The 22,229-nt window shown below is 40.8% G+C and overlaps 2 protein-coding genes and 1 long non-coding RNA gene across 4 annotated transcripts; 1 reads left to right on the forward strand and 2 right to left on the reverse strand.

The window, feature by feature from the left end:
* Positions 1–2,647: 2,647 nt before the first annotated feature.
* On the reverse strand, positions 2,648–9,704 carry LOC135613109 (phospholipid-transporting ATPase 1-like). The gene is made up of 7 exons (XM_065110112.1): positions 8,002–9,704; positions 7,602–7,908; positions 5,940–6,648; positions 5,717–5,840; positions 5,373–5,592; positions 3,326–3,784; positions 2,648–3,066 (listed from the first exon to the last, which is right to left on the reverse strand). The coding sequence occupies exons 1-7, from the start codon at positions 9,494–9,496 to the stop codon at positions 2,838–2,840; spliced, it is 3,543 nt and encodes a 1,180-aa protein (XP_064966184.1). The 5' UTR covers positions 9,497–9,704; the 3' UTR covers positions 2,648–2,837.
* Positions 9,705–17,533: 7,829 nt separating this feature from the next.
* Positions 17,534–19,502, forward strand: LOC103986219 (transcription factor CSA). 2 transcript variants are annotated; one of them, XM_009404154.3, is made up of 3 exons: positions 17,534–18,436; positions 18,542–18,937; positions 19,018–19,502. In XM_009404154.3, the coding sequence occupies exons 1-3, from the start codon at positions 18,169–18,171 to the stop codon at positions 19,218–19,220; spliced, it is 867 nt and encodes a 288-aa protein (XP_009402429.2). In that variant the 5' UTR covers positions 17,534–18,168; the 3' UTR covers positions 19,221–19,502. The 2 variants fall into 2 exon arrangements, with proteins under 2 accessions (XP_009402429.2, XP_009402430.2); XM_009404155.3 differs by having other exon boundaries at positions 17,537–18,436; positions 19,027–19,502.
* Positions 18,945–20,415, reverse strand: LOC135613110 (uncharacterized). The gene is made up of 3 exons (XR_010487218.1): positions 19,564–20,415; positions 19,189–19,286; positions 18,945–19,078 (listed from the first exon to the last, which is right to left on the reverse strand). It is a non-coding gene; the product is annotated as an uncharacterized LOC135613110 (long non-coding RNA).
* Between the last annotated feature and the right edge of the window lie 1,814 nt (positions 20,416–22,229).

Consider the following 22,229-nt stretch of genomic DNA (forward strand, 5'->3'; position numbering starts at 1 on the left):
TAGAATTATCGGTAGTGATATGTATATGGATGAAGCATCTTCCAATCACCACTTCTTTCCTTTCCCCATGTCGTATAATAAATAGTTGATGAAGCACATCTGACCGAGATCGACGCAAACAAACAACCTTTTGGCTAATTGTCGGAAGCTGCTAAATGGATTGTAGTATCGAATTCTGTTGCTGCACAGCCATATCCAACTTATGATAGGAGGAGAGGATGCTTACATTAACTCGATCATTTCATGTGTTCTTCTTCTTTCCTCCATAGATACCATGTTTTGTGATGGAGATGGAGATGGAGATGGAGTGGGCTGACAAGAACAATTTAAATGAAAGGTTGTCATGTGAAATAGAATAATCTCCGCAATGATAAGGAGTCATGTTTCCTTTAGTCTTTCTTTTTCTCCGGGAATAAGGCAGTCTAAGTGCGAATGGGGCCAACGGAGGCTAAGCTCGGTTGCCATGTTCCACAGTGCACTCTTCTCTAAAACCCAAACCCTTCCTTTCTCAAAGCATGTTTCCCAAAAGCCAAACCGAGGGTTCTCGCTCGGTGTCTCTCGACCACTACTCGATCTCCTCCTTGCAAGATTTCCTGCACAGGGAAATGAATGCCACGCCACAAACATAATAGAGGTGTTGGGTGCAGGAAAGTCGCATCGTGTCAAAGCTACAGACCACATAGACATCATCTCGCAGTCATATCCTGTCAACGAAGAACATGGAATGAGTGTGTGGGTTACGTCTACCCCTCCTTTACAGATCGAATGGATGCATCCGAGAAAGGATGCTGTGTCGATCGAATGCCCGACTCCTTTGACTGGGAGACGATGGATTTGCCACTAGCTTTTGGCTCGTAGGGTTTGGGAAATGGGGGCAGGCGTGTTTCCACCATGCCGACTCAGGTAGCTGCTGAATCCTGGACATGTTTCCGAGGCCAGTGCTGTGTTGCCTCTTTTGCATGACAGACGTGACTCTCGTGGTCTCATGGCATGGCAGTGGGGAACTCACTCCAACACCACACCAACCTGCTACATTCTCTCTCTCTCTCTCTCTCTCTCTCTCTCTCTCTCTGCGTGTGCTTGAGATGCTGCATAGATAATTCTAGTGTTTGAGATGCTGCAAAGATAAACGAAAACCACTCTGTTTTGGCATTCGACCACAACATCCAGAGTTGGCAACACAAAGGAGAAGAAGCTGCAGGTCAAGTACTCCATTAGCAGAAGAAATAAGGGTTTAATGCGGCGTGATGGGGATGGAAGGAAGAACCAAGTCATCATTCGATTCACATGCGAGGCATGCAGTGGAAGGAAAAGACAGGAATTGAAGCTACGTTTACACGTACGTCAACAATCGACCAAACTCGGTGCTTTTAGTCCAACTTTGTTGTAGCGGCGCATAAAGTCTCTTCCATGCAGCTTTGAAGTCTCTTGCACGAGTCAGAAGAAACTTTCAAGTATGTTTGCAGTGTGCATGGTGAATCAGAAAGCACTACTAGCTTTTCATCATGGGAACCAAATGGAAGGTGTGCATCAGATCTCCACAAGAACATTAAATTCTGATTACTTTTCACTACATTCTTCTCTATCTGTCACGTGTTGTAATCAGATGAAGATTCCAATCACGAGAATAATCTCTATGTTCCTTCCAAGTGTAGATCCGACACTGGTAAAAGTCTAACGTAATGTGATATATCTTTATTATGATTATAGATTACTGATGGTGATAACAAATTGGAATGTTTTGGACTAGAAATATTGAAAACACAACAAATCTATCCACATTAAAACAGGATCTATATGCTGATGTTAGATCTTTTTGCTTTCACCAAGACAATGGCCTGATTGTTACATGGCTTTCTTCTCTCTCTCTCTCTTTCTCTCTTTCTCATGCTCATTGCCAGCTGTTGCACATTGATCAAAAGTATTGCACATGACAATCAAATCACAGATCTAGATATATTCTTGAGTTAGGATGTTTTAAGGATTCTAGGCTAGATTGAAGAAATGAACGAGAATGTGGCATGATTAATCACTCATACCACAAGATATGAACATGTTGTTCACTCATCACCATGATGCATAATTCCAACAGTAATCACCTCCTAGAAGTAAATGGAAACACAATGGACTAAAACTGCATGCATAACAAGCCATCAACCACATGTGATCAAACATGCTCAAATGCCCCTTTATTAGCACTAGAGGCCTATTCTCACATCTAACCCTGGAGACCAAATGTTTCTATCTATACAATCACAACTCCACTAGATGATTGCAAATATAATTTGCCAACTGAAGTTGGAGAGGATAGCTTCTTTTACCTTTTCTGAAGATTAACTGGAAGTAGGCTTTCACCCTTTTTCTACTTATGATCCGTAAACATGAGAACAGAAGAATCAGCATTAAGCCGGACAGAGTTACAGGATTCGACCGGCAATTACATGTTATACAGAGCCTCTCCACCCAAATCATCATGAAAAGAAACAGATAAAACAACGCTTGAGCACAAGACTCAGCTCGGTGCAACCGGATTACACAATCAACTCACTGCAGCTAGACAAGCTTGCGACGAGAAGCAACTTCATGAATCAGAATGCACCACAGGTAGTAGAGAAGCAATAGGAATGTTTATATCCAGTTTGTGATATGATCCTAATTCTCATTTCTTTAAAAAAAAAAAAGAAACTGTTAAACAAATACACACATGACAAAGATATATATCACTTTGGGTATGTGACCAGCTTGCAGCCAGCAAGAAACACTGACCAGCAGCAGAAAGAATACACTAATATACAAACAAAAATAAGAAGAAAAAGAAAATTTTGAAGAACAAAACATCACCGTATAAACCCTGGGTGGGTTTCTGAGAATGTGCTCATAGAAATTTCCGTACCAGTGAAATCATTAAAATTACCAAACTTTTCTAGTTCTCTAGAAATTTGAATATCATTAGGCATGAAGTACTCAGTCAAAGCCTTCATTGTGAACCGGGGAATCATTCCTGCTGCAAAGATGCCGAGCAAGCATAACCAAAACAATCCAGTCTTCATTATATGATAGATGGCCCTGACATAAAAAAAATTGTGTCAGCAAATTTGTTCAAGTAATCACAGAAGCAACTTAATCGTCATTAGGTGCACATGGTAGTGCTTGCTATGGATAATCTTCTGGTACGTTGAATCTAATGGTGACATTGAATTTGTTATTGTTAAATTCTGACCTATAACAGCTTAGAAGGCTAATACTGCCACAAAGTGGCAGCCGAACAGGACCCACAAATAAAAGGACAAAAATATGGTCTGGCATGCATGTAAAAGAGGATTACCAGTAACCAGGTAAGGACCATATGGAGTCAATCAAGATGACACACATCACAGCTACAGCTATGGAACCCCAGATAGATAAATGAGTGATCCAGTTCCAGCGGAACACATCCATGGCCAAGTGAATGTTTACTAGAGTGACCACTGCAAGAGTCCACAAATCTCCTAAGCTGGATCCATCAACAGTGGTGTCTCTGTATGCCAGGTAAGGGATGAAGAAAACAACAAGGCTTTGCCAAATTGCATCCATCATTGTAAGGATAAACAACTTCAGGTTGTATCTTTCCTCTCTCTGTCCAGTTCCATACAGCTTTGGGTACTTTAGCAGTGTTCTCCTGCTAAGATCCTTGTCAAGAATTCCAACTACTACTGTAGGTAGAGCAGTATAGAGGACAGAATACAATACACTGCTCCATTCAGTGATTGCAGTTGTCAAGGTATAAGCCGTATACAGTACATACCTGCATAAAGACACAAGATTTAGATTTTCTAAGAACAAGGGATAGAAATACTCATAAAGAAAGTACTTATGAGAAAATGAGAGGTGGACCACAATTTAACATATAGAATTTCAGATCACATTCTATCAGTCAATTTTACATTATTGGCCATCTCAATTGAGATCTTAGACCCCGAATACTTATATATCGTTAATAAGAAGACAAAATTCATGCAGACCTTATAGAGGAACCCTGCTGTGCAAAAGAATCTCAAGAGTATAATACAATCCCAGCTCATCACTGGGACTGAGTAAGGAGCATGCATGGTGAGAACAAATGAAAAGGGAATAAAAAATTTGTAGTAGAAGAGATGACACAAACAATGAAGATAAATACAGCAAAAAAGAATGAAAGTAAAACCTCTTTTTATTTTCATGTCCCAAAGCCATGATACTTTAATTGTCTGCTCTACACAATGACCTAAATATTTAATTAGGTGCATACCACAGACTCAACATTGTACCGACACATAAAACAATATATTTGTGGCAATAGAACATTCTTTAGAAAGGGTAATAATGGTTTACTTGACTAGAGCCAAAATAAGTTAGAGACTCTCTAGTCCAGTTCATCACAACAAGCAGCTGTTCCATATGATTTTCACTAGACAGATCAACTTTCATTTCTCTTGGATAATAAAAAACCTGGTTTCTCTTGGACCAGCGTAAAACCGGTTCTATATGACAAAACTTTCACCAATAATTATTTCCAGCAAACATTTGATGATCAAGCAACAAAGGATGATATCTCAGTACAAATCAAAGTCTCTTCAATTTACCTGGCCAGGTAATCACCAAAACCCAATACTTTATCTCCTGGAAGTTTGTCAATGGATGAACTTGTTTATCTCATTGGTCCTTAATAGTTGTTAAGTTATTTTGCAAACACCTTCCTGATTAAATGTCACATTGATCTAAAAGGTAACCACCAACCTCTTACTATCTCCAACTGCATGTAAATTAATTAGACTAAAAGACCAGAAAATTTAAAATACTTTCATGTTTCCCATAAGCCAAAATTCGAGATTTATCACAAGATTCACTTAAGGCTTCACCAACATGCGACAATTACACCAATTACTATTTAGTTTACATATCATTCATCATACAGATATACAATCAGCTCGCTTTAAGTGAAAAACATCACTTCAAAAAAGGCACTTGATGATACACAAAATTCAAATTATGTTTCCTGTGAATAGTAAGAAATTCTAAACTAGGTTGCATCAAGCAGTAGAAAACTGGTAACAGATACAGATGGACATCATAAAAGAAAATAAATCTTTTTTATTGTTTTTCATGACTTCCAGAGTCCAATCAATGATTTCTCAGTGACCTGCTAGAGGAAGCATGTACTAGGACGACAAAGAAATAATAAATTAAATGCTACATGAAATTCTAAAAGGGAAAATTAATTACCATAGAAACTTTAAGTTTGAGTAAAACCAATCTAAATGCAAGTGTTTCAGGGTCATATGTGGTAAAAAAAAGTGCAAATAAAAACTTCAAAGACACTTCTCTTTTTGTTTAGTGCCAAGGAGAATGCTCACCAGAACATTATGAAGACAAACACAGCATTCCTGTAGAAGTTGTATAAGATCATATAGGCTATTCTTTGGTAATTCCAATGGCCATGAACCAATAAAAGGGGCACTAAGAATCTGAACTGTCCCATGGAAAAATCTGAGGCCATAACTGCTTGCCTTCCCTCTTGACCACTTATGCCAATCCCAACATCAGCCATTTGGATCATTGATACATCATTTGCACCTGAATGCATATTTCTTATACAGTTCAGTTCATGATGAAAAAACTGATACTTATTATGGTCCAGCACATTATCAATAAAATACAGAAAAGGCAGAATCAACAAGTCAAATTTAGAAATGTTTACCATCTCCAATGGCTAAGGTCATATCCTCTGTTCTCTTTTTTATAAGAGCAACTACTCCAGCCTTTTGCAATGGAGCAACACGGCAGCACAATACGACATCACAAACCGTTGCTATTTTGAAAAGCTGCACAGCCAAGCAAGTAAGAGTAGGATAGCATGAGTACTTAAGCAAAAGGAACCAAATATTGCCAACTACACGTTAACCGCATCCATGAAAACATACCTTTTCTTCTAGTTCCGTCTCCAGAATGTGCACAAGGCTCGTACCATCAATGATCAAAGCCAGAGGAACCCTGGCAGATCCAGTAGCTATAATAGTATTTTGAGCCCTAGAAGATATTGCGACAAATTTGCTAGATATGGCAATTGCATCTTCTAAACTTTTTCTACATGATGCTTCAGAATTGCTGTTTATCACAATATGAGTCATTTCACTTGTTAGCAGCTTACAAGAATAGCCAATGGAAATTGCAGTTTCTTGCTTGTCCCCTGTCAAAACCCACACTCTGATGCCTGCTTGCCTCAGGGATTCTATGGCTTCTGGTACGCCTTGCTGTAGCTTATCTTCAATCCCAGAGGCTCCCAATATTTGGAGGTTGTTCTCAACCCTAGATGCAACTGCTCGTAGTAAGTTTCCCCTGCCATACAATGCTGTACTTGCATTCTCATAGTCAGAGTGCCATTCCTCAAAATCATTTCTACTCAACTCCCGCATTCCAACAACCAGTGTCCTCAAACCCACTGATGAATAGGCATGAAGATTAGTCTCCGTTGCACGAATGATATCCAAATCTACAGATTTTTCCAGAACTCCAAACATTGAACTGTCTGCACCTTTCACAAATAGTCTTACTGTCCTATCAGGGCAACCGATAATTACTGACATTCTCTTCCGGTCACTATCAAATTCATGAAGGCCCAAAACATTGAACCTGCAAATTCCATGAGTACAAATGAATATGTTTCTACCACATATATGAGTTACTGGTAATTAAAGGTTTAAAGATAATGAAGTAGCAAGCACTAGGACCAGCAAAGTTGACTATCCTGCTAAACCCAGCAGATTTTCAGCAAGCATGAAACCCACTCTACTAACTGGTATATTGTGATTAACTAAAATCAGCACAAATACCATTAGCAATTATGAGTAACAAAAGGAAACTAGTCATTCCATTGATAAACCAAATACTCAATTGGCATACAACATATGCATTAGGATAAAATCACCTAAAGGCAACTATCACAAACATTATTATTAGAACACCTGATAACAAGTGCTCATGCACCAAGTAATAAACCCTGATGCAGCTAATGGCAATGATAACAATTGCAAGCAATAACATAGACAATAAGAGTGTCATCAAAAAGGCCAAAAATCCTGTGTCTGAAAAGCAAAACCCCTATTAGAATTCAGCACTTGTTGGTGTGATGTCACTTTCTGGCACAAGCTATGTCATGTCTAAGGCCTATGTAAGGTAACATTTCACAATGCCATGTGAGGTGCTGCATTGGCGTGGTATAGCACACCCTAGCATGCATAACACGCAGTCACCTCTGCCAGTGATACGACAAATATATGGATATTTAGCTCTTCTAATCTTTATTTTTATCTGACAGAAGCATTAGCAATCATGATTGCAGTAACTATCTATGGTTGATGGATATGTCCACATCGTTTAGAGATTCTTAATGAATATAAGTGGAAGAAAGATCTGCGGATCATAAGAAAATAAAATAGCCTCTAACTTGACAACATCTACCACCCAAAATTCCCAATCCGATTAATGGGGAATGAATACTGCAACCATTTATATCATTGTGTCATGTACAAACTAAATAACAAGGACTATCATTTTAATCAGGCAAGCAAAGAAGAGAACTCCACCTTTGTCTATCCCCAAGAACGTCAATGACTATGTGCCCAGAGGTCCGTTCTATAAGCACAAACCCATAAGCTGCAGCGGCATAAACCAATGCCTGTTCATCGGGAGACTCACCCTGATAATCAATTAACTTCTGTTTAGGATCTGGAGTCCCAACAATAAGAGGCACAATAGTATTGCAAGCGGCCAGAGCAAGGAAGAAATCACGAGCATGCTTCCCTTCCTGTGTCTCACCTTCACTTCTCAAAAGCCTCACCAGCTTAGGGTCTGTCTTAACTAGCATCTTTGGCCTCCAAAACTGGTCGCCAACTATTATGTAGTTCAATACAAGAACAAATAAAATTCAGCATGTACGTCAACTACCAAACCATTAAAAGAGAAATGCAGTAAACTCAACTCTACCTACGACATAATACACATCGCTGCCATTTGGGGATGGATCTTTCCCTTCACTGTAATCAATTCCACGAATGCTTGCACATTGGAACACCATCTTGTTCTCCGTCAAAGTTCCCGTCTTGTCAGAGAACACATACCTTATTTGCCCAAGATCCTCGTTGATATTCAAAGCCCTACACTGGAACCTCGAGTTTGAGCTCTCATCGTACAAATTCTTGTCCCGAATCATGAAGTATGCCTGACCAAGCCTAACTAGCTCCATCGAGATGTAGAGGGAAATGGGAATCATTATCTGGAACACGATAACCGCCATGAGGAAAATGAAGAACACCTGCATGGCAATCCCATAGTAATTGTAGTACTTCTCGTCACCACCAGAGTAGTCCCGCTTCCTGAAGTACTGTGAGAGCTCCAGCTCGTCCCTGTGAATCGCCAGCCAGATCCCGTTACAGATGGACACCGCCGAGCAAAGGGTGATCAGGATTGCGGACAGCAGCAGCGTCTCCCTGTTCATGTGGGTCTCCAGTCGGCTCCTCTTGGAGGTCGCCCCTGAGCTGTTGAGCATGACCTTGGTCTCGGTCCCGGTGTAGACGGCAACACCAATTGCCCACGCTGTGTTCTTGAGCTCGCAGCCACGGAGGATGATGTTGGACGCCCCAAGGGAGACCCTCTTCCCGTCGACCTCCAGATTGGCGTGGAACCCGTAAATGTTGCGGTTTGGGGTCTCGCAGCGGATGAGTGTGGTGATGCTGCCGGCTGTAATGTTGGGGAGACGAGACATGGTCTCCTGCTTGGCGTAGCGGGTCTTGAGGTTGGACTCGCCGTCGAGGTTGATGGTCTGGACATAGGCAACGCCGGTGGGGTCGCTGGTGGCAAGGAGTACCATGTCGCAGGGGATGGACTCGTCAGCGAGCACCTTGATGACCTCGCCGACGCGGAGGTCCTTCCAGCGGCGTGACCGGAACTGGCCAGAGCCGGCGGGGTCGAGGACGGCGGCGGCGCGGCCGTTCTCGACGCGGTCGGAGCGGTGGCGGCGCCAGTCCTCGTAGGCGTCCTTGACGGCAGTGACAAGGAGGACGAACGCAAGAGGGAGGACGGAGGCGCCGCGGCCGAACACCGCGAGCTGAGGTAGCTGGTTGAGGACAGCGATGGCGAGAAAGTAGACGTAGGCGAGGCGGCGGAACTGCTCGAAGAGGTTACGGGGGATGAAAGTGAGAAAGGAGTACTTGGCGGTGCGGACGGCGTTACCGGGGAGGGCGAGGCGGGGGTCAGTGAGGCCGGTGTCGCCGACAAACACGATGCGGGCGTCGGCGTCGGCGAGCTCCTTCAGGGAGGCACCGAGCCGGTCGGCCTCCGCGCGGGATCCATGCGGAGGGTCTACGGCGGCGGATGCGGCGGCGGTTGCGGAGGCAGAGAGGAAGATCAGGTCGGGGCGGACGGGCGGGTCGGCGATGGGTCTGAGGAGATCGCCAAAGGCAGTCCGCTCCCCATCGGCCATTCCCTCTCTCTGCTCTCTGCTCTGTGTGCCTTGCGTTGTTCGAGAGGGGGGGATTTGGGTGTTAGAGAGGTTGGATTGGGATCATCGCTCAAGGATTTGGGGAAAGCGGCGAGGGAGAAGGGGGAGAGGAAGAAGGGCGAAGAGGTAACAGAGATGGGTTGCTTGTGTTGGTGATCCGATGGGGTCAACAGGTCGCGTATCCTTGGGAGTTGGAGTTTGGGTGGGATTAATCTACAGACGTGACGAGCATTAATTATTGGCTCGAGTTGGGAATAATAATTAATATTCGAAATATATTGTTCGAATTAATCCTCGTTAACAAAGAAAGCACGAATTTTCGGAAAAATATCTCTTTTCTTGGGCTTTTTATAGAGATTTTTTTTTTCATATTTCAAAAAAAATCTAACGTTTATCATAATTTCTAAACTATCATAATTAGTTATCTTTTAACCTCTCTAATTATAAAAGTATAATTTCTAAATCTATTTACTTTAACCATGTCAGTTTCATCTTTGACGGAAACACAATAACAAAAAGCAATAAGGAGCACGCGACATAACTCGTCGTTACTCGTCCTACGTCGCTTTGTATCTGCATCGACACATATGGTGATGATCACTTTACTACTGACCCATTGGGCATATCTCAACCTCGACACGAAGCTCCTGTTGCTTGCCCACGCCACGTTTCACATCAGTTCTGACACCACCTTTTGTCGAGCGACGTCGCTCGGCAACTACATCGATGCTGTCGCAAATGCATTAGATGTTATCTTGGTTAGGCCAAGGAAACCCAACGACCCAATTTGAGAGAGGCGAACCATGATGTCCACGACAAAGATGCAAAACATTATGTCATAGATGCCACGGCGGCCACCATTTTTACCATAGACATCATGACAACCATCATCTTCACTGTAGACGCCACGACAGCCAACACGAGGAGGATAGTGATGAGGTCGATAGCATGCTCCACGTGAGGGCAAGTAGCATCACGATGAGACCGAATCTTATCATCATTTGAAGTAGCTAGGTAACTACATCGACATCGACAACGACGCCAACGACATCGTCGTCCTCAACCAAATATTAAAATTATATTTTTATCCTTTATTTTTATGTTTCCATTGATAAAACTAACGTTGTTAAGATACATGAATATACATGTTTCACTTTCATAATTATAGGAATGTCAATACAACTTTTTAAAGTATAGAGACCAAGACACTAAAAGTATTATATGAGAGAATATATAATTAGTCAATACCTTATATATTGATTATAGAAATTTATAAGTTATAATATTTTGAATAGATGTACAATATTTTCTCCATTGCACTAACATATTGTAAGGCAAATAAAAAATATTAGAATTGATATAAATTGACTTAAACTTCAATTGAAACCAATTTATTAAAAAAATATTTTAAATAAATATTTTTTTTATTTTGTTTATTAAATAGTTAATCATTCTAAAAAACGATATATGTAAGTCATCGTACAAGAGATAACTTAATATAGGGGAAACAAATTTTAATAACGATTGGGTTATTTGTTTAGGAATAATAATAATTAAATAAGAATATATTTTTATTAAGTGGAATTCAGTGACAAATAATACAGTGGCTAAGGAACGTCGCAATATGACTGTTAAATAACTTTTTATCAAAATAACCAAAAGTGACATATTTTAAATCGATGTGATGATGCTTGATAATATACAATCCCTTATGGATGACTATATCTATAAGAGATTTGCTCTAATCTACTTCAAATTTTACTCTTTTTGAACAACATTTCTTGTATTCTAGAAGTTCAATAATAATAAGTGAAAGACCAATAACCAATTTCATATATAAAATATAATTCTCATGTAGACGAGTAAGTTAAGTAAGCTTGGGGTTCTCAACTCGAGAATGGGTGGGATCATAAACCTTATTTCTCTTAATTACCCTATCTATGAGCTTTACATATTTTTGAACACCCTTCAAAGATTACTTAGTGACGGATAATAATTACAAAATCCTCATGAACAATGATAAGTTGATAGTTTTCATTTTATTTTTTTAATAAAATAATAGTTGATAGCATAGATGATGCAAAACCTATTTAAAGAAAATGACTAAATAAAAGAGCAATCGATGAGTGAATTTTACTAAGATAAAGATCTAAAACTTTAAATTATACAATGCTATCATCGTTAAAGCTTCAACAGACATCCTATCGTACAACTTAGTATATCTTTATATTGTACATTACCTATAAGGTATTTATCAAAATGTCTATTTATAGGATATTAGATTAACATTATGGCAAAACAAGGAAGATAATTTATCTATTTATAGGATATTAGATTAACTTTTATAAATCTTTAAGAGACTATATAAGATTATAAGGAAGTTAATCCTTTGGACGGACACTTAAGGATAGTATACAGCTTACATAAAATAAATAAAATCCCTAATAGATAGTATAACATGGGAGAATGAGCCCCTCGATGTGTGAAGACATCAAAGTTTGGACGCCTCCCCTCCCTTTGGATGATGCATATATATGTGTTCCTTTCTTCCTCGTATGGATATACCTGTAGGCATTAGACAGCTAGCATTTCCAACTTCAACTTTTGGTCCAATTCAAGCTTTATATATACATATTACATCATAAATTAATTATATGTTCATATATGCTATGATGGAAAGCCTTATTATGCATGAAAAACTAATTCAAGTCCTTTCTTTTAGATAGTTCATTGATTCTTCTTCTTCTTCTTTTTTCTATTTTTTCCTTTTTGTAATTTTTTTTTTTGAATTTAGATTTCACTCATTCTACATCATCAACAATTTATCAAATTTTGATGTTATTATTTATACTAATTAATATGAATTTTAAGTTACATCTGTTTCACATTGTTATGACCAAATCTATATAGATAATGGCATATTTTAGATAAAAATTTATTGGACTATATAACTATGTTTGGGTTCTTCGTCTATTAAAAGCCCAATAAGGGCCCAAATTGGGGACAGTTGAGGTTTTGATTTCCCGCTGTTGCCCGTACGTGAATCCAAACTCAATCTTGATTTGGTGTCATTAGATCGATGGATGGATGATTTGATTGAATCTAATTTGATGTTGCCATAAATCTAACACGCCGATCACGGCTGTAATCCAACAAAGAAAGATCCATCGAACCTAACCCTACCTATGAGAAAGATTTCACGGTACGCGAATCATGGGATCGTCACTTCTGTCACGATTTTTGGCGCATCTGTTCATCGGCACGTTCTTTGAAGGTAGGGGAAAGGGTGTGGAGATCGGCTGTCTCGACCGCAGCAGGAAACTCGATCTCTCTTCTCATACGGGCTCCATTTGTCCCCGACCACGTCAGTTTCTAGGAGGGTATAGGAGAAAACCCTGGTCGCTGGGTTGACAAAGATACAGAATCGAACCCGATCGACAGGTCTCATCACTAGTATCCGAACGACTCGGTCAGTGCTACGACTAAGTCTTCGCTTTGGGTCCCATCGGTCAATTATTGTGGTCAGTTTTTACCTGCTATTATTATTTTTAATTATCTCTCAATTTTCGTTTATTAGTCTGATATGTTGATGTTGAGTTTGTGATCTCGAGTTTAGGGGAACGATGATTCATTTATATTTTTGTTTATATCTAATCAATTTTTTTTAAGTACGGTTTTATCTTTTCGGAAGATTTGAGCTTCAAAATATACGACTAAGAGCAAGGAAGATCCAACGAACTTATATACCCTTAGTTCCTATACTCTTCAACCACTAAATGATCTTATCAATACTCTCTCTCATATAGGAGCAAAGGACTCATAGTCAAGGTGCACAGACGAGTTTACTCGACCAAGGTGCAGGCCTTGGTCCCTTCTTCTAATACCAATCTAATAAAGGATTATTTGGTTGATCGACCATTGGTGCGGCTCGTAGGCTTACGAGGAATTATCTGCTTTTGACGATAAACGTATATACACGATTTTATTATTTCGGGACATGTGAACTCCAAAAGATGCCTCTGAAGGTAAAAGTGACCCAACGAGAAATTAATGACTCTCGGAGCTTCCTTAACCTATGAGCCACATCAGCCGACCAAATGATTTCTTATCCTATATAATTATATAAAGAGATAAATCACTAAAATATAAATGATAAGTTTGATATGATACGTGCACGATCATCGATATTATCATCATATCGAGTCCGATACACTTGATTCCATTCAACCGATGCATCATAAGGAGCTCGTCGACCCTATTCGGTTGACAATGTAATAATGTCAACAAAGACATCAATCCGACTCCCTTTATCACGACCTCAATCTAATTAGCATTCTTAACAGAGAGCAGTATCCGACCGAATTCTCCAAGTGATCATCCTACCGAGTAATCTAAATATATGGAAATATTTTATTAGAGAATGAGGAGGATGGGAAGATCCGACATGACAAGTCAGGATGAAGTAGGTAGATATGGGGATCCGTGTCTCCCGAACCAAAAAGACTATCGGCCACAGGCTGTTTGACGGGAAAAGAAGGGTTGTTGCTTGCCATGCAGATGATTATAGTCTCCAACAACTCCTACTTGTGGACAAAAGAAAGAGAGAGAGAGAGAGAGAAAAGGAGGATGCCTCACGAGACAAAGTGAAGCATGATTGATGAAAGGGAACGGAAGAAGAGTGCGTGTGTGGAAAATGATAAGGATGGGCTGTGCATTGTTTCCAGATACATTTAACGAAGCTAATAATCCAAAGGGAGTAGCTTGCATGCATGATCTCTTCTTCCTTGGCTCTCCAGTGATCTTTTTGTTTGAGTTGGAGGTTTGAAGGTCTGACATAAGAGTAAGAGAGAGAGAGAGAGAGAGAGGAGATGAATGCAGACGTGGCTCGACAACGACTGGGAAATCTCACCTTGTCTCATCACAAACATCTACATCTCATGGACTCTACACGATGAAGGATGCAGGGAAGATTTGAGTAGGAATGGAGGACCCCAACATTATACATCATGTTGCAGTAGGTAAACGCGAAGACGCGTTAGGCCGAAAGCTAAGTGAGGAAGAGCGGGATGCCGTGGGAGAATCGGAATTAAGTCCTGCTTTCTCTAGGCGTCTTCTTAGGATGTGGACTTTGCTCGGTTGAGTTCAAAGTTGGTGGCTTACTTTGTCTGTTGCAGTGGAGGATTTGGAAGTTCAGCTTCGAAGAAGCGTGTGTGAGAGAGAGAGAGAGAGAGCACTACATCATATAGGAGCTCATCTATCCTCTATGTGTCTCTCTCACTGCATGCACCGGTTCCTGCACATTTTATCTTCATGTTTTCAGGTTCTGGCATGCACTCACGACGTAGTTGTTGAGGGAGAGAGAGAGAGAGAGAGAGAGAGAGAGAGAGAGAGAGAGAGTTGAAGGACACCTTGGAAGGAAGAAATGTGTTGAAATGGGGTCATATGGTATCCTTGTTTCAAAGATACTGAAGCTAATAAATCAAAGAGAGTGGGTTTAATGGTCTGTTCTTCTTTGGGTTTGTCTTGAATGGAGGTGTGATGGGTTGAGAAGAGAGAGAGAGAGAGAGGAGATGAATGTAGAGTTGCACTGCTTCAACAATGGCTGCCATGCATGCATGTCACATTCCTCAACTAATTGCCATAGGGGAATCCTTGAGACTTCCCATGTTACATAAGCATAAGCTAAGCAATAGGGCATAACTTGCTACTTCAGCAAATTCTTGGCAATCGAAAAAAAAAGGATTTTTTTTTATGAGTTAATAAATGGTGAATCAAACTCGCAAAAGATCAAAGAGAGAGAGAGAGAGAGAGAGAAGGGAAGAAGGGGAACAAGGCAACTGTGCTGTCTTCCCTGCCACATGCAGCTATTGACCTGAGTCAAAAGAGGTGATCACATCCATTGCCATATATGCATCCTAAATTATTAGAATACAGAAAAATATATGGGGGATGAAATTTATTGAATGAAAGAAATATGATTACATATAGACTAATCTATCCCATATTCATGTTTGATTAAGAAAACAGGCATTCAAGTAAAGTAATCAGATGGTTAATGAGGCTGAAATTTGGATTTGAATGAAAATAATAATAATAATAATAATATTCTTAATTTGCTTACAGATCTATTCATAGAACTCAACAAAATAAGTTCATGAGACTTACCACATATAATTAGAACATTATTGTATGTGGTTGACTACACCCAAATGAGGCATTTTGATCCTTATTTTGAGTCTTAAAATTATACATACCTTAAATGAGTTAGGCCAAAAATTAATGGAAAAGAAAAAAAGATCACTACCAGTGAAAAAGAGAGACATTAACTTAATCTCACTAATTAGTATATATCTTCTTCTCTCTAATCACTTGATTAGCCGAATTATCTATACTAGTAACACACACACACACACAAGAAAAGATCAATTAGTAGACCAAACATACTATTTTTCTCTCACATCGATTTGAAGTTAGAGAATCATGACCTCATGAGAGCTAATAAAATCCTCTTAGACACATATGGAAACTTGTCAAAAGGACAAAACCATGTTAGACATAATTGAAATGCAAAATATGTCAAGTAGCCATAGGTTGGAGTCGATAATAGACGTCTGCTTCGTTTACCTAATCTTGTCTTATTACACACCTTACTAACATTCTTCACATTTAGAATGACAATATTTTGAATTAAGCTGGCAGTGGGACCAATTAAAGGTGAAGAAAATATAATTTCTTGGTGGTAATAGGAACAAGAGGAAGGAGGGAGGGAAGTTGACATGGAAGGACAGACATCGAGGTGGAAGTATCACAATTTGATAGTTGGAGACAAATTCATGGTGGTTTAGATGCACCATCAAACACTCAAACACCCATGTCCTACGCTACACGAACTAAATGAGCGAGAAGAAGACATGCAAGGAAAGTCAATGACTTGTTTCATGTGTGGCCGATGGTGACGGATGATTGTTGTGTTTTCTTGTATCGGTCAAGATGGAGTTGTGCGACAAGTAAAGGGATTGAAACAACAGCATCGGGAGAATGTATTTGCCATGCCGATCAAATTGAATTGGCATCACGAGTGGTGCGGTGGAGATGATTTGCTTTGTGGTACGTGAGTTGCAAGGTTTTCTTTCCCATAATCGTAGCCAAAAGATAGATATGTTCTTGACAACGTATGAAGTTTTGGTCAGCAGTCAATTTTGACTCTGGAAAGGCAAATGAGAGACAGAGAGAGAGAGACATAGAGGCATGAACTAGACAACATACTGATGTATTTTAAATATGTTTCTAGTGGCCCTCGGAAGATTTCTTATCCTCTGTATGATACTGGATTTTGACAGTCTCTTTTTGCATGCAATGAATGATTTGAAATTTGATTTGATTATTATTAACGATGGATGATGGCAAGGTTTTCGATAACAAATGAATATAGTTCTCTCTCTCTCTCTCTCCAAAAGACAACCATCAAATCAAGATCACTTGTTATTTTTTTAATCTCTCAATTTACCTATGAATTGGAATAATCCAAATAATTAAACATATTTTATGTTTAATGATACGTGTTAATGATATTAAACATATTTTATTTAGATGCATTTTTACTAGTCAGTTTTTTTCTCATTGTTGAGATGTGACATGGACAATTCATTTGAGTCATGTGATCATTGGCATATTATATTGGTGATTGATCGAGGGAAGGTTTTCATTTGGGCAAACAGGATGGTTTTTTTTCCATAGATTTTGATTAGAAATGATGCAGAATTCTGTACTGTTGCAGGTGGAGGTGTTTTGTTGGGGGAAGGATAAGGAGAGTGTGTCCAATGAAGAAGGCATGATGGTTGGCATACGATAAGGAATATGAGTCAACAGGTAGTACAATTATTGTCAACATATGTGGGACCCCCACTAACGCTTGATTCATTAAAATAAATATTTATTTTTTTGTCAGGTAACAGTAATGCCTGATAATAAACGAAAGGATAAACGTGAGGTTTGATTTGTCGAAGAAAAGAGAGTTGAATTGGGTTTTGTTTTGGAAAGAAACTGGTGGAGGTTTTTCGGGTGATTAGTTCAAAAAGAAAAAAAAAGAGAATAAAACGGGTTGAAATAAAGCTTTTTGAAAAGAACCCGGTAGTGTGTTTATCCTCGTAAGAAAGGATAAGAATGAGGGCGGTGCAGCAGAGGGCAGAGGCTTAAAGGCGGCGGAGTAGTACAGACAGCCACCAGTAAAAATCCAAGTCGTGAGTAGACGGTGGAGGTGGCCGATTGCTTACTGTGCCGTTCGCCCCTTGCCTTTTGTTTTTTGTCGCCTTTGGTGGTCTTCCGCGGCTGTGAAGCAGCGACAACAGTGGGGGACGCAAGGCGATGTCACTGCCGAGTGCGACAGGGGCTGCTCTCACGCATATAAAGCTGTGCGGGAGGGGGGTGCGGGGAGATAGAAGCTCCGACTCCCAAACCCACACTCACACGAGCGGTAGACGCAAACAAGGAAACAGAAAAAGAGAGAGAGAGAGACGTGGTTTGCTTCCATCCGAGGCTGCTCCTCTTTTTGTTGTCCTTCAAGAAGCGTGTCTGAAATCTCCATCATCTTCTAAAAGCTGGGTCGACTCCTCCTCTCATCTTTTTGTTTCCAGCCTTGGTGATTTCCTGGTGTCATGGGTTATCCCACCGGAGAGAGGGAATGCTGGGGACTCGATGATTTGGCAGGGGAGCATGAGAGACATGGGGGCAGAAGCAGTAGCCACCAAGTCATGATGGAGGAAGGTGGTGGCTATGGCAACACCTTCGAGAGCGAACGGCAGCAAAAGCTGTGTGTCAGGGGCCACTGGAGGCCGGCTGAGGACGCGAAGCTCAAGGAGCTCGTCTCTCTATATGGCCCTCAAAACTGGAACATGATCGCCGAGAAGCTAGTGGGAAGATCAGGTACTGATCCTCTCTTCCTTCCATTGAAATGTGGATGTGTGGAACTGATTTCCTCTTTTTGACTTGGTTCTTCTTGTCTCTGGAATCGGAATTGGAATTGGGCAGGGAAGAGCTGCCGGCTGAGATGGTTCAACCAGTTGGATCCAAGGATCAACAGGAAGGCATTCGGCGAGGAAGAAGAAGACAGGCTTCTGGCTGCGCACAGGCTTTACGGCAACAGATGGGCACTGATCGCCAGGCTCTTCCCTGGCCGGACAGACAATGCAGTCAAGAACCATTGGCATGTGATCATGGCCAGGAAACAGAGGGAGAAGCAGTCCAGTGCTTACAGGAGGCGGAAGCGTCCCTCCCTCCGCTCTCCCCCATCCCAGCCCCTCCCGAGGTGGGAGGAGGTCACCACCACCTGCAACAATGCATGCAGTGGTGAGTCGACCACCACCAGAGAGGAGACTGCTTCCACTTGCACCGACCTCTACCTCGGCTCCGTCACCGTGCCCAATGGTACCGCTATGATCTGTTCACGAACGGTGGCTTCCCGTGTCACTGTATCACCTTTGTTCTGAATGAATGATCTGGGTTAGCTTGTGCAGGGTTCCGTCTTGGAGCTCCCACGATGCAGGTTCGTGGGTTTGATCTCTCTGTCTGCACCGGTACAACTTTTGAGGTCACAGCAAACGAACCGGCGGCCTACCACATGACCAATGCTTCGCCTTCCGGTGAGACAACCTATGAGAAAGAGAAGATTAGCTTACCCTTCTTTGATTTCCTGGGTGTTGGAGCATAGGGGCTCTCCACTCGATATGCACAGGAAATCTGTGAAGGCTGGTGGTACAGGACCAAGAGAGGAGACCTGCAAAACGAAGAGAGGAGGGTGAAGGTGAAGTTGTATCCATAGTAGGCCAGACTTCTCAAGGTTGTCAGTCAACAAGTTCAACAAACATTTCAACATGCGAATTAAACCAGATGATATGATGCATCATCTGATCTGTACCAAGATTTCAAGGAAGGCAATCAAAATCAAAGAAAAGAAAATTCTTCCAAGATCTACTGGGCATGCTTGAACTTTTAATTTCTCTAAAATACTAGTGTATTTTATTAATGCTCGCAAGCAAGGAGGCACCACATACCACTAATGGCATCTCTCTCTCTCCCCCGTGAGAGAGATTTAGTAGCACCCAAGGGTTTTGGGAACCAAGCAGACCATTCCCCGTTGGAACTCCGAGTGCCCCAGTGGTAGCTAGCTAGCCAGGCCAAGCAATGGGTGCTGCTTGTGTTACCACACCACATCGTGCAAGGGTGAGGGTGCAGGTTTGGTAGCTGATCTGACACAGAATCCTAGGGTTGGTCACGGTTCCACTGCCTATATCTGGTACCGGATCTGTAGGAGCTGACAGGCAATGGCCTTTTGTGTCGGTCATCCTCCTCTTCCGATTTGCTCAGAGGTAGTGAAACTGACAGCCCTAATCATGGTGGTGAACAGTTGATCCCAGCGAGAAGTTCACAGAAACCTGGCTGAAATAACACATGTGCAGCAAACTAATTTAACCAATGCTGAGAGGAGAAAGGAGAGCAAAGAGAGAGAGTGATGCATATTCCTGCGTGAAGTAATTAAACCTAGAGTGTTTTGGGCCCTGACATCCCTAATAAATATAACTTAATGTAGAATGAATGCAACTGTTATCTTCTTCTCTGCTCGTCATGATGGTTACTTGTTTGACCCCACTGTGATAAAGGCATCAGAGGCACAGGGCCTGGCAGGGGATGATTCAAGAGACAAAAGGCCCCCGGCGTTCATAATTACAGCTAAATGTGTTGATGGTGCAAACATTTAATCTTCCTCTCAGGTAAGGAAGCTACTGACTGCTGCAGCACGGATCAGGCTGCAGGCAGTGGGAAGGAGAAGACATTTCTTCTCCTTTGCTTCTCTCAAAAGTGAGTAGGAAGCAATGAACTGATGCCTTGACTGCAACATGCACAAAGTTTAAATCTGACCTTCCTGCTGCTGGGAGGATCTTTTCCTTGCTGAGATCAACACTATATGTCGATACTGTTCGGCATCAGCAAAGCAAGGATGGTGCCTGACAGAAACCAAAAGGTAATATTATGTCCGACCACAGTAGATCATAAATACATCAACCACGAAGCAAAAACTCTTCTCGGAAATTAGCGGACAACAAAAAATCGTGAACCTTAAAAAAACAGTCGGGTCTCTCGGCAGTCCTGTTGTTTGAGGAAACGTGAGCATCCCTCCCTGCTTTAGCTCATGTAAAGGTCCACCACCTCCTTGGAAACCTAAAGTCCACAGTCAGTGCATTAGCTAAGAATGTTGGTGGCATAGGCCAAATAAGCAATGCTATGAAGTAATACGACAGGAGCAGATTAATATACAACACACACAAACTTAGCATGTCACCTTTGTTGCTTATTTTTTTGTTCCTCATCTATAAAGAATCAAGAGGATAACTGCTTTCCCATGCAAAAGCATACCCACTCGAGCAGTGTGTTGGATTAGATACAATGCCATCAACGGAGGTCTGATATTATACAAAGATGTTGGACTCGCTTTATCTGATAACAAAAAGAGCACCGAGTGAACTGAAAGCAGCAATTGTTGACTTAGAGAGAAGATTGATATAGTTTAAGGCTTCTTTAGGAGAGCACCCTAGTTAATCTACAAAACAAACAATATCTATGGACTAGCAAGTGATGCTATCAAATTAAAGACTATCCAAGTGTCAAAAACAGGCTTGGAATCTCTCCCTTCTGCAATGTATATGGACTGCTTTATATCATCACACAAGAAGCCTACCAGGCATTCACGACTCATCCGCTGTACCATCAGAATGATTTGGCCACTTTTGGTCGGTAAATGCCATGTTATCACAAACATTACGGTCTATTGAAGAGTCTGTTCTGAACATAAAAAAATGTATCATGATTAGGTGGCTCACAACTATTTCCTAATAATTAATTATCGACCTTCTATACTTACCAAACAAGTGGAGTGCTTTTAAGTCTCTTGTAGTTGCTGGAACCTCATCCTATCAGCGGCTAAAGAAACAGAACTTACAGTCCTAAAAGGTAGACGATGTAACCCATGCTTGAGAATAACTAATGATGCCGGTTCTAATTCTGGGGCACATAACTGTTATGAAGAAGTCTATCGGAATCACTTATAGTACCAAAACTTATATGGGTCGTCCATGAGGTTGAGCATCATTCAAATCCAACTAAAATAAACATGATGAGGATGAAAAATCGATCAAACGTAAGCATGAAGGAAGATCAAGCATCTGCATGAAGAAACTGATTTAAGCAGAAATGCTCATACCATGAAATAACCATTAAATTTACAAATAAAAGGAATAAATTAACCTAATTTAAATCTCGATGCTTTGATTCATCGGCATGCATCATATTCCTGTTTTCAGTAAAACCCGAGGGACTGTAAAAAGAGGAAAAACAAGACAAATGATGTTTTAGTGAGAAGATAGTACCAGCGAATATTGGATGAGACGAAAGTCATGATAAAATATTCCCATTCCCATATAGACAACAAGGAGCCAAAAATTTGAACTTTGTCAGCATGCTTGGAAGCCCTTGATCATTGGAATACATCAATGATAATGCCAACCTAATAACAGAGAAACAACAAACAAGCTCCCAGAAAGGTTTTTAATGGAAAGATAAGGACTGACAAGATCATAACAAAATTTTTAATGAATATCTTCTTGAAATCTATTAAGATACATAACATGCAATCTGACAGCGAAGATGGATGAACTGAATCAAT

Source organism: Musa acuminata, chromosome BXJ2-5 (genome assembly GCF_036884655.1).
Source record: "Musa acuminata AAA Group cultivar baxijiao chromosome BXJ2-5, Cavendish_Baxijiao_AAA, whole genome shotgun sequence".
Taxonomy (NCBI): Eukaryota; Viridiplantae; Streptophyta; class Magnoliopsida; order Zingiberales; family Musaceae; genus Musa; species Musa acuminata.

Bases quoted from the DNA above. Each gene is read 5' to 3' on its own strand.
- LOC103986219 (XM_009404154.3), top strand. From the start codon at position 18,169: ATGGGTTATCCCACCGGAGAGAGGGAATGCTGGGGACTCGATGATTTG. The intron at 18,437-18,541 runs GTACTGATCCTC...GGAATTGGGCAG, and splicing joins GAAGCTAGTGGGAAGATCAG to GGAAGAGCTGCCGGCTGAGA. The intron at 18,938-19,017 runs GTACCGCTATGA...GATCTGGGTTAG, and splicing joins CTCCGTCACCGTGCCCAATG to CTTGTGCAGGGTTCCGTCTT.
- LOC135613109 (XM_065110112.1), bottom strand. From the start codon at position 9,496: ATGGCCGATGGGGAGCGGACTGCCTTTGGCGATCTCCTCAGACCCATC. The intron at 7,909-8,001 runs GTAGAGTTGAGT...ACTACATAATAG, and splicing joins CGATGTGTATTATGTCGTAG to TTGGCGACCAGTTTTGGAGG. The intron at 3,785-5,372 runs GTGAGCATTCTC...GTCTTTATGCAG, and splicing joins TTTGTCTTCATAATGTTCTG to GTATGTACTGTATACGGCTT.